At 45.1% G+C, this 12,731-nt stretch overlaps 1 protein-coding gene across 2 annotated transcripts in view; it reads left to right on the top strand.

Annotated features, from left to right (window-relative positions):
- The window catches only part of HGSNAT (heparan-alpha-glucosaminide N-acetyltransferase), a 61,275-nt gene that overhangs the window by 31,455 nt on the left and 17,089 nt on the right, over positions 1–12,731 (top strand). For both annotated transcript variants that reach the window (XM_077274237.1, XM_077274246.1), the window contains exons 8-13: positions 6,078–6,154; positions 6,439–6,469; positions 6,600–6,760; positions 8,495–8,610; positions 11,952–12,073; positions 12,307–12,433. In XM_077274237.1, coding sequence (XP_077130352.1) covers positions 6,078–6,154; positions 6,439–6,469; positions 6,600–6,760; positions 8,495–8,610; positions 11,952–12,073; positions 12,307–12,433 — 634 coding nt within the window. The remainder of the gene's footprint in view (positions 1–6,077; positions 6,155–6,438; positions 6,470–6,599; positions 6,761–8,494; positions 8,611–11,951; positions 12,074–12,306; positions 12,434–12,731) is intronic.

Here is a 12,731-nt window from a genome sequence, read left to right as displayed (position 1 = left end):
GAGCTGAAATAAATTTTGTGTGAAAAAAAGTTAAATGTTTATTTTTATTTAAACATTCCAAAAATTCCTGTGAAACACCTGAAGGGTTAATAAACTTTTTGAAAGTGGTTTTGAGTACCTTGAGGGGTGCAGTTTTTAGAATGGTATCACACTGGGGTATTTTCTATCGTATAGACCCCTCAAAATGACTTCAAATGAGATGTGGTCCCTAAAAAAAAAATGGTGTTGTAAAAATGAGAAATTGCTGGTCAACTTTTAACCCTTATAACTCCGTCACAAAAAAAAATGTTGGTTCCAAAATTGTGCTGATGTAAAGTAGACATGTGGGAAATGTTACTTATTAAGTATTTTGCGTGACATATGTCTGTGATTTAAGGGCATAAAAATTCAAAGTTGCGAAATTTTCTAAATTTTCGCCAAATATTCGTTTTTTTCACAAATAAACGCAAGTTATATCGAAGAAATTTTACCACTATCATGAAGTACAATATGTCACGAGAAAACAATGTCTGAATCGCCAAGATCCGTTGAAGCGTTCCAGAGTTATAACCTCATAAAGGGACAGTGGTCAGAATTGTAAAAATTGGCCCGGTCATTAACGTGCAAACCACCCTTGGGGGTGAAGGGGTTAACAAGTGAAATGCATGTTCAATTGGGTTGAGATCAGGTGACTGACTTGGCCATTCAAGAATATTCCACTTCTTTGCTTTAATAAACTCCTGGGTTGTTTTGGCTTTGTTTTTTGGTCATTGGTCGTCGTTTCATACTACAGATGGACAATCAGTTTGGCTGCATTTGGCTGGATCTGAGCGCACAGTATGGCGGCTCTGAGTACCTCAGAATTCATTCAGCTGCTTCTGTCCTGGGTCACATCATCAATAAACACTAGTGACCCAGTGCCACTGGCAGCCATGCATGCCCAAGCCATCACACTGCCTCCGCCGTGTTTTACAGATGATGTGGTAAGCTTTGGATCATGAGCTGTCCCATGCCTTCGCCATGCTTTTCTCTTTCCATCATTCTGGTAGAGGTTGATCTTGGTTTCATCTGTCCAAAGAATGTTCTTCCAGAACTGTGCTGGCTTTTTTAGATGTTTTTTAGCAAAGTCCATTCTACCCTTTTTATTCTTGATGCTTATGAGTGGCTTGCACCGTGCAGTGAACCCTCTGCATTTACGTTCATGCAGTCTTCTCTTTATGGTAGATTTGGATACTGATACGCCTACCTCCTGGAGAGTGTTGTTCACTTGGTTGGCTGTTGTGAAGGGGTTTCTCTTCACCATGAAGATTATTCTGCGATCACCCACCACTGTTGTCTTCCGTGGGCGCCCAGGTCTTTTTGCATTGATGAGTTCACCAGTGCTTCCTTTCTTTCTCAGGATGTACCAAACTGTAGATTTTTCCACTCCTAATATTGTAGCAATTTCTCGGATGGGTTTTTTCTGTTTTCGCAGCTTAAGGATGGCTTGTTTCACCTGCATGGAGAGCTCCTTTGACCGCATGTTTACTTCACAACAAAACCTTCCAAATGCAAGCATCACACCTCAAATCAACTCCAGGCCTTTTATCTGCTTAATTGAGAATGACAACGAAGGGATTGCCCACACCTGTCCATGAAATAGCCTTGGAGTCAATTGTCCAATTACTTTTGGTCCCTTTAAAAACAGGGTGGCACATGTTAAGGAGCTGAAACTCCTAAACCCTTCATCCAATTTTAATGTGGATACCCTCAAATGAAAGCTGAAAGTCTGAACATCAACTGCGTCTGAACATCAACTGCATCTGAATTGTTTTGTTTAAAATTCATTGTGGTAATGTCTATAACCAAAATTAGAAAAATGTTGTCTCTGTCCAAATATATACGGACCTAACTGTATGTGATTTAGGTACACTGTGGGGCTCAGATGGGATGTGATCTATGGTGTTACATAGGACTGCAGGTGACCTCTACTACATTAGCTGTACTCTGATAGTTAACACTATGCTAATTGTTGTTACATTTTTTGCATTGGGGAAAAGGCAGCAGCAAAGTAGGTCTTGGGACTTGAGCCTCTGATCTTTTCTGACCCGAACACCTCTGCCATACAGTTTTGTTTTGGATCCCCCTACCCTCACCACCACTGGCATTATGGGTGAAACACATGACAAGACTCCTATAGTTTTCAAATGTAGTCCGCTTTGTGACCCTGAAATCTGTCTTGTGGTAAATTAGCGTTCGGTGTTTTCAGTTAATGATATGCCTGTGCTCCGGGGTGGGAATGTAGGCTATAGGCCAGGGAAACCAAGGAAAGATCTGCCCACAGGCCGCTGCGAAGCACAAACCTGTTCCTCGTCATAGAGACAGAGAGAGACAGACTGTTTGTGCTTCTAGGCGGCCTGTGGGCAGGTCTTTCCTTGTTTTCCCTGGCCTATAGCAGGAAGATAACTCTGCCTACAGTGCCACCCAGAGGCGTAGCTAGAGCTTTTGCCGCCAGGGGCTGTTCCCGAGTTTGGCGCCCCCCCCCCCCCGGCTCAAAAGATTTTTTTTTAAGCCACCTAAATGACAAGGTAGACTCTTTTGGCCGGGCCCTACTCTACTGTAACCTATTAAATATTTGTTAAAATATGCAGTACAATTTAGGTATATTTTTATTTATTTTTCAATTTTTAAAATGACCTATAATACCACATACAAGGAACAAATACCACAGCACCATGACCAGACACCATATCACCACAGTGACCTATAATACTATCTACAAGGCACAAATACCGCCACACCATGACCAGGTGACATATTACCACCACAGTGATCAAATAATATCAAATACAAGGAACAAATACCACAACATCATGACCAGACCACATATTACCACCACATAGTGACTGAATACTACAATACTGATAATAAAAAAAACCCACAATACTATCACCATAAGTGCCATTATACACAGGAGATCTGTACTTAGTATGCAGTGTCTGTGTACAGGTAATACAGTGATCACTAGTGAAATTATACACAGGAACTCTGTATATAGTATACAGTGTATAGTGTCAGTGTATAGGTAACACACTGACTCACCAGTGACGTCTCTAGATGAAGCCCTTCATCTTTCATCCCGCACAGACCGCCATCACTTCATCCAGCCAGGACTCGTCTCTGCAGGAAATAACACAGTTATCTCGAGTTCCACTTGCATAACACATTACATAATTTTCCCAACTTCTACATTACACCACATGAAGAAGGCGACATAGTGTCACTCTACAGTACACAGTAATAGGACCGCCCCTCCATTTAAAACAGTATACTCAAAAAATAAAATAAATACATCACTGCAGTAATAATATCCCTTAATTAGCCCCTATGGTAATAATATTCGCCATCCTGGCCCCGTGTGTCTCATTCCTGGCGTCAGCCATATGTTCTCCCATCCTGCCCTCATGAGTATCCATCCTGCCCCATATGATCTCCCCATCCTGCCCCATCTGTCTCCATCGTATCCATCCTGCCCCATGAGCCTGCCCCATCTGTCTCCAATCCTGCCTCCAGTGTCTCCAATCATGCCTGTATCACCATTCTGCCCCGTCTCCAATCATGCCCCCTGTGTCTCAATCCTGCCCCATGTTTCCAATCCTGCCCCATCTGTCTCCAGTCATGCTGCCATGTCTGTCATCCTACCCCAGTGTCCAGCATACTGCCCCCCCAGTGTCCAGCATACTGCCCCCCAGTGTCCAGCGTACTGCCCCCCAGTGTCCAGCGTACTGCCCCCCCAGTGTCCAGCGTACTGCCCCCCCAGTGTCCAGCGTACTGCCCCCCCAGTGTCCAGCGTACTGCCCCCCCAGTGTCCAGCGTACTGCCCCCCCAGTGTCCAGCGTACTGCCCCCCCAGTGTCCAGCGTACTGCCCCCCCAGTGTCCAGCGTACTGCCCCCCCAGTGTCCAGCGTACTGCCCCCCCAGTGTCCAGCGTACTGCCCCCCCAGTGTCCAGCGTACTGCCCCCCCAGTGTCCAGCGTACTGCCCCCCCAGTGTCCAGCGTACTGCCCCCCCAGTGTCCAGCGTACTGCCCCCCCAGTGTCCAGCGTACTGCCCCCCCAGTGTCCAGCGTACTGCCCCCCCAGTGTCCAGCGTACTGCCCCCCCAGTGTCCAGCGTACTGCCCCCCCAGTGTCCAGCGTACTGCCCCCCCAGTGTCCAGCGTACTGCCCCCCCAGTGTCCAGCGTACTGCCCCCCCAGTGTCCAGCGTACTGCCCCCCCAGTGTCCAGCGTACTGCCCCCCCAGTGTCCAGCGTACTGCCCCCCCAGTGTCCAGCGTACTGCCCCCCCAGTGTCCAGCGTACTGCCCCCCCAGTGTCCAGCGTACTGCCCCCCCAGTGTCCAGCGTACTGCCCCCCCAGTGTCCAGCGTACTGCCCCCCCAGTGTCCAGCGTACTGCCCCCCCAGTGTCCAGCGTACTGCCCCCCCAGTGTCCAGCGTACTGCCCCCCCAGTGTCCAGCGTACTGCCCCCCCAGTGTCCAGCGTACTGCCCCCCCAGTGTCCAGCGTACTGCCCCCCCAGTGTCCAGCGTACTGCCCCCCCAGTGTCCAGCGTACTGCCCCCCCAGTGTCCAGCGTACTGCCCCCCCAGTGTCCAGCGTACTGCCCCCCCAGTGTCCAGCGTACTGCCCCCCCAGTGTCCAGCGTACTGCCCCCCCAGTGTCCAGCGTACTGCCCCCCCAGTGTCCAGCGTACTGCCCCCCCAGTGTCCAGCGTACTGCCCCCCCAGTGTCCAGCGTACTGCCCCCCCAGTGTCCAGCGTACTGCCCCCCCAGTGTCCAGCGTACTGCCCCCCCAGTGTCGTGCGTACTGCCCCCCCCAGTGTCGTGCGTACTGCCCCCCCCAGTGTCGTGCGTACTGCCCCCCCCAGTGTCGTGCGTACTGCCCCCCCCAGTGTCGTGCGTACTGCCCCCCCCAGTGTCGTGCGTACTGCCTACCCCAATGTCGTGCGTACTGCCCCCCCCAGTGTCGTGCGTACTGCCCCCCCCAGTGTCGTGCGTACTGCCCCCCCCAGTGTCGTGCGTACTGCCCCCCCAGTGTCGTGCGTACTGCCCCCCCAGTGTCCAGCGTACTGCCCCCCCAGTGTCCAGCGTACTGCCCCCCCTGTGTCCAGCGTACTGCCCCCCCTGTGTCCAGCGTACTGCCCCCCCTGTGTCCAGCGTACTGCCCCCCACTGTCCAGCTTTCTGCCCTGGGTCCCCCCTATCGCCGCTCTCAATTAAAAAAAAAAAAAAAAAAAAAAGTTCTGCTTACCTGCCGCGTTCCTGATCTTCATGCAGCTGAAGCGTGCACTCGCTAGCGACTGACAATGACGTCAGACGCCGGCGACATGCACGCTGGGACTGACGTCAGCTGCCAGCCTCAGATTGGCTGGCGGCTGTTAACTATTGAGGTGCGGGCTCGGGCCCGCATGTCAATAGCGAGGGCCCCTTTCCACTTGCGAGAAACACGTCCGTATCTCGCATGTGGAAACCAAGCTGTGGTGCCGGCACTTTGGAGCGGAGCTGTGCAGCTCCATGTGTTCCTATGCAGCCGCACGCTCCGCTCCACAGTGCCGGCGCCACAGCTTGGTTTCCACATGCGAGACACGGACGTGTTTCTCGCAAATGGAAACAAGCCTTTAAACAGCTGCAGCACCGCCCCCCCCTCGCATTGTGCCGCCCGGGGTGGACCGCCCCACCCTTCCTACGCCACTGGTGCCACCCTGGAGCACGAGCATCTCATTAACTGAAAACTTCTACCACTGATTACACAAGAACCACAAGATGGATTTCTTCACCCCAGGTATCATTTTAATCAGCATAACAGTGGCAACATGACAATGGCTGTAGTTTACTTACAGCAAACCTGTCAGCAGGAATTTGCGAAGTGCTGTCCATTGCAGCTACATGGTCAATAATCCTAGCTGGACGTTCGAGTACTATACAAGTAGTGACCTGTTGTAGGGCATAACTGAATGTAAAGGCAGCCTACACCCCGCAGTTATGTTTTATTTCCTAATGTAGTTGAACTAATTAAAAAAACATTATAAAGGAATTAAATTTGTGTTTTTTCTGGTCTTAGGTTTTCTCTTATAATCATGGTGTTTGTAAATTATGGGGGAGGAGGCTACTGGTTCTTCAAACATCAGAGCTGGAATGGTAAGCTTCCTTGGATTATTAGATGCTATTTTTAGAAAACAAATGTCCTTTTCTCTATTCATCAAAATAAGTGCCTATGTTAAATTCTACATAGTGTTATCAATATATGATTGACACAGCGTTTCAGTAAAATTCAGTGAGCTGATCTTATGGAAATGAACCTGGCCACTTTGTCTTGTAAATATAAGAGCACTTGTATAGTCCACTAAGCAATAAAATGCATAAAACTCGTTCACTGACTTTACTTTATAAGAACTTGATGCAATACTGTTATTTAATTACAGGTCTCACAATAGCTGATCTGGTTTTTCCATGGTAAGCAATTGTCTTGTATGCATCTTATTCATTACAATGTGGGATGTGTTGTAATGGACAGCTTTCTTCACGATGGGTTGTGTGCTTGGACTGTACCGTATTTCCGTTTGAGATCTGGTCTTTATTTTAGGTTTGTCTTCATTATGGGAACCTCTATCCATTTGTCCCTGAATTCGATGCTGCGCAAAGGAAACTCCAGATGGAAACTGTTTTGGAAAGTCCTGTGGAGAAGCATTCAGCTTTTTCTCATCGGATTGTTTGTGATCAATGTAAATTACTGTCGTGGACCATGTAAGAGTTTTTTTGTTGTTGTTTTTTTTTAGTTTTTACGATGGGGGGGGGGAGGAGAACAGTGAGACAATGTGTTATGTGCAGACCATGTTCCAGACACAGCCATTACACTGTACATCAGTACATAGCAGGGGCATAGTTAAAGGATTATCACAGGAACATTCTATTTTTAACATATACAATTGCGGAACTTATTATTCTTCTAAGATCCATTGATTCAAATGTATTTTGTTTGTGAAACAACAACTTTAAGGGATCATGATGGACTTTAATCTTAATCCGTATCATACGTGTGAGCTGGAGGCATCAAAGGCGTTATCTCAAGATGAATTTTCAGCATTGCACCGCTCCCCTGGCTTCATGCTTTGCTTTCTCCTGAAGATTGGTAGTTCAGATCAGCAGCATGGCTGTGTTGCCGGGCTGACCTGTGCACTCTCCGAGGCAGCCAGCAAAGCTAGTCTTTCCTCTAAAAAGGGGAGGAGTGCTGCAGAAATGAAGCTGGGTGGATCTGGAGTGGCGCAATCACAAAGCCCGCTAAACCAGTACATGCTCCTTACCTCGGTAAAAGGCCTCTGAGACTGCAGGGTGGTCATTGACTTTGGCAAACAAGTTGTGTGACTGTTAAATGGAGTAATTTTTTTTATTTTTGTTTTAAAATCAATTGGCAATCTTACTATTTTACCAATTGTAGACAAAACCCCAACACAGTCAGGATTCTTTAGGTCAAGAATATATTATATTATTAATTATAATATATATATTTTTTTAACGTGCATATTTTCTTTGTGCCAGTCATACTTTATAATCTGTTCTAAGACTGAACATGCGTGAAGAAATTTATTGTAACGTTGGCACAGAGGTGCCTGTTGTAATACAAAGTGAAGTACGGCATTTCAGAATCCGGCAGGTGCTCTAATAGGGTCCATTCCTGTAATATGTGCTGAAAAGAATCTGTCACTCCAAAATCAAAGAAAATCTTGAATTTTAGTTGGTACAATCCAGAAAATCCAACGCTGTGCGTATCATTGTGACATTTTGGTCAATCAAACGTGCACAAACTTGCCAGAGTGAGAGAAGTTGCAATTGGCACAAAGTGCAATGGTAATGCGAGTAAGTCTGACTGACTGAAACAATTTATAATTGGCACACTCCAGAAATGTGATGCAAAGGGGAATATTTAATGTACATACACAGTCACAGTCTACTTGCGGTGGATACCGCGTAGCTGCACCAAGTCCATTGCGCGTTTTCCTCAATGGCTGGACTGCGACATCATTTGGTGTTCTCCTCAACACTCTCCAGTTGATGCAAGCAAACTTTATTGGGGCCCACTATATGGTTCACATCACCTCCGCTATATATCTCGCACACTGATGAAGGCCCACGCGGACCGAAACGTTTGTGACTACTGTATGTACATTAAATATTCCCCTTTGCATCACATTTCTGGAGTGTGCCAATTATAAATTATTTCACGTATTAAGGTTTGGGAACCTATATTTGTGCACCTCCCTAGTAGGTTGTGCTGAAACATTTTCTATACTGACTGACTGAAACGTCACAATTATATGCAGAGTGTTGGATTTTCTGGATTGTACTAAATAAAATTCACGATTTTCACAGATTCTTTTCTATGCATACTGTAAAACAAGTGCATGAATTTAGGCCTTGCTACTTTTGCAATATCTGTATATTAAATATTTTAATAATTGCAGTATATATCCTTCCTTGCAGTATCCTGGAGTGATATCCGAATTATGGGTGTACTTCAGCGGCTTAGTCTTACGTATCTTGTGGTTTCTGTTTTAGAACTACTGTTTACAAAGCCTTTACCGGATCCTATGCCTCAGGTAAAGAAGTTGCATGTGTACTACATACAAGGAAAAAATGCAATCAAGAATTATGAAGAGACAAATTTAGCATCACTCTTCATCCAGCACCCAGCCTCTAAGGCCAGTCTCGCACGTCCAGATATTTCAGGTACCGGAAGAACCGGTCCTGGAGCTATCCGTGTCCGTGTGTGCATGTAGGCCATCCGTCCGTGTGTCCGTGTTTATCGACCGTGTGTCCGTGTATGGAAACCATTTGTTTCAATTTTAACCCTATGACTTTAAAAAAAAGCACACGGATGGCATCCGTGTGCAGTACATGTTTACACGCACCCATTGACTGTAATGGGTCCGTGTGATCCGTGCGCTCCCACGAACACTGACATGTCTCCGTGTTTAGCACACGGACACACGGTCCGTGGAAACACGCTGACATCTGCAGAGACACATTCATTTCAATGTGTCTACATGTGTCAGTGTCTCCGGTACGTGAGGAAACTGTCACCACACCTACTGGAGCCACTGACGTGTGAAACCGGCCTAAAAGAGTTCTTTCTTGAAGAAAGGAAAAAGATAATGTTGCAAGATCACCAGCTTGTTCATTTCATGTCTAGGGGACTTGGTGCTGTTTCTAAAAATCATGGCGATCATAGAAGATACTTGACGTAGGGTGTATCATTATTATTGCACCAAATACTTTGAGCAAAATTGAAAATTTTGTAATGAGTTATATTATCCTTTCATGTCATGGGTAAAAAAAAATTGTTCTATGAAACGCAGCAATTTTGAAAATTGTTTTTATGTTCAGTGAGATATTGATTGAAATCCTGCTTTTCAACAGGCTGTACCTCAATTAGTCAAAGCAAGATTTCTTGATAAAAATTAACCTATTAACACTTACTTTTTTAAAGTAACAAAATGCAAAGTGAACAAAAGAGAAATCTAAATCAGAGCTGTATTTGGTGTGATCACCTATTTGGCTTCAAGACAGCATCAATTCTGCATGGCACATACAAACTGTTTTTGAAGGAATTGAGCAGGGAGATTGTTCCAAACATCTTGGAGAACTAACCACAGATATTCTGTGGATGTAAGCTTGTGCAAATCCTTCTGTCTCTTCAAAAAATCCTTGGTTTTTTTTTTATTTTTTTTTTTAAATAGTTCTTAATGACATTGGCTGTATGTTTGCGTTAATTTACTTCTTTGGAATAAACTCTGAGCCTGCATTTCTCAGCATTGAGGACAACATTCAATCTTGACCAAGTGACAAACTCCATTTCCTGACTATTCTGGAAATCTTTGTAAGGGTATGTGTCCACGTTCAGGATTGCATCAGGATTTCGTCAGGATTTTCCATCAGTATTTGTAAGCCAAAACCAGGAGTGGGTGATAAATGCAGAAGTGGTGCAAATGTTTCTATTATACTTTTCCTCAAATTGTTCCACTCCTGGTTTTGGCTTACAAATACTGATGTAAAATCCTGACCAAATCCTGATGCAATCCTGAACGTGGACACATACCCTAAGAGGAAAATTATAAAAGAAACATATGCACCACTTCTGCATTTATCACCCACTCCTGGTTTTGGCTTACAAATACTGATGTAAAATCCTGACCAAATCCTGATGCAATCCTGAACGTGGACACATACCCTAAGAGTTTCACGAAGTGTCTTTGTCTATTTGCTCTTCCTTTTTTTTTTTTTTTTACATTTTTGCGGTGGTTTTGTTTGTTTTGTAACTGTATACAGGGCTGCCACCAGGAATTTGTGGGCCTGACAAAATACTGACAAAAATTTTGGGCACCTTTGAGACACCGCCTCCAACCCTTGAACATTCCACAATTCCACCGTCCACTCATAGAAAAACTCCATCTGCACCACGTCCTCTCCAATCACACATTATCAGTTCCCATCTAACACCAGATTACATACATAGCCAGAAGCTTTTGTTTTGGCTAAAATATTTTTTTTAAGCCGCCACCATGACTAGGTAGGCTCTTTTGGCCAGACCCTGCTTCTACTTTAACCTATTAAATATTTGTTGAAATATCCAATACTCTTTTTAGGTATATTTTTATTTGTTTCTGGGAATGTCATACACACTTTTTTTTTTTTATTAAATGAAGAATAATACCACATACAAGGGACATATACCTTCACACATTGATCAGACCACATATTATCAACACAGTGACCGAATAATACCACATACGAGGCACAAATACCGCTACACCATGTCTGGACCACCTCTCCCTCTCCCTCTATTTTTGTCAATATGTTCCTTAAAGCAACCTATTAGCAGGTCCCCATTTCTTCGATTAGTGCTTACATTGCATCTTTAGTTGCATGACAGAAGCCTGGCGTTATTTGTGCAATGTGGGGATCTGTGACTTCTTCTGGTGCTGAATCTCTTTAATGGACTTTTAGCTATAATTTTGATAAAACACTATTCTCTTAAAGGGAACATGTCAGCAGGATTGTGCACAGTAACCTACAGACAGTGTCAGGTCGGCACCGACCTGAATACCTAATCAGAGTACCACAAGATGCCCCCCCACAGACCGCCTCTGGAGCACGGGCATATCATTAACTCAAAACTGAGAATAAAGATTACACAACAACCACAAGATGGATTTCATCAACCAAGGTATTGTTTTAAGGCCGGAGTCACACTACAGTGAGATACGGCCGAGTCTCGCAGGTTAAAAACAAGCTCTGGCACCGACACTCCGGAGCGGAGCATGCAGCTCCATGTATTGCTATGCGGCTGCACGCTCCGCTCTGGAGTGCCGGGGCCAGAGCTTGGTTTTAACCTGCGAGACCCGGCCGTATCTCACTGTGTGTGATCCCGGCCTCATCAGTATAACGGCGCTGACCTGACAGTGTCTGTAGGTTACTGAGCACAATCCTGCTGACAGGTTCCCTTTTAACTACGGCTCTGCTAATCATCTCAGTGATGAGCTTCTGCTTTGTAGTCCAGATAATCCGGATCTATCCTCGCACACTAGTATTAATAGACATTTTTACCGTCCATGGTGATTGAGGGCTGAAAGCTGTCAATGTTGTTGTGACACAGAGCTCATTGCAGCAGTAATACAGTAGTACCAATACTGTAGCAAAGAGTCCAGTAAGCGATACATGGCTGGAATCAGGGCCTCTGCCCTTATATCAATCATGTTGTCCTCTCACTGGGAAGCATAATCCTGGTGACCGATTCCTTTTTAAATATACACTGAAATGTTCTCCATTGTTCCTTACAAGCAGATTGGGTCTTGTTGTACGGTAACTATATCCATGTTGCATTACCTTTCATTAATCTGAGCGGCTTTTCTTGCTCACAAATGCTATCCTTCCATTCTAGAACCGCACATGTTTCTTGTTACAAGACGTGGTCCCTTTCTGGCCTCAGTGGCTGATAATCTTAGTCTTAGAAGCCTGCTGGTTGTGTTTGACTTTCTTGCTTCCCGTACCTGGATGCCCCACGTGAGTTTCTGCATTATTTAGTACTTGCATTAATTCTATGTATGCCGCACACTAAGGGGGCTGCTCTTTTATGTAACAATAGGTAAAAAAAACCCCAAACATATGAACTAATGCGAAAAGAGGAGGTCAAATGATTGCTCAAGATTAGATTTATAGACCTCAAGGGGTTAATTGCTTGTCTTGTACATTTTAGTTATATTCCTTAAGATCTGATAAAATGATCTATTCTGCAGGGGGTATCTTGGACCTGGAGGTATTGGTGATTTTGGAAAATATCCAAACTGTACAGGAGGGGCTGCCGCTTCCATTGACCGCTTAGTTCTTGGTCAGGACCATGTGTATCAACATCCATCTTCTAATGTGAGTTCATACTTGCCGTTACTCCATTACTTGGGATAAGATGTTTGCCATAATAATTGCCAGTTGCAGTTGTCTCTTATGCCTTTGGAGTATATAGTAGCTACAGCATATAATGTATGTGTAGAAAACACCAGTGACTTGTAGATGGAGATGGCGTCTGTCCAGTACTGCCCAGGTTGGTTTAGGTTCTGTTCACATACAGCTCACCTTTTTTTAGCCTTCTATGGTGTACGTCAGGAGGATTCCACAAAGTACAATGTTGTCGTAGATCTCCTCATATAAAGGCCTATGCATGGTG

This window comes from Ranitomeya variabilis, chromosome 1, assembly GCF_051348905.1.
Source record: "Ranitomeya variabilis isolate aRanVar5 chromosome 1, aRanVar5.hap1, whole genome shotgun sequence".
Lineage (NCBI taxonomy): Eukaryota > Metazoa > Chordata > Amphibia > Anura > Dendrobatidae > Ranitomeya > Ranitomeya variabilis.
The sequence above is the reverse complement of the archived record's forward strand: the minus strand, read 5'-3'. Positions and strand labels throughout refer to the sequence as shown.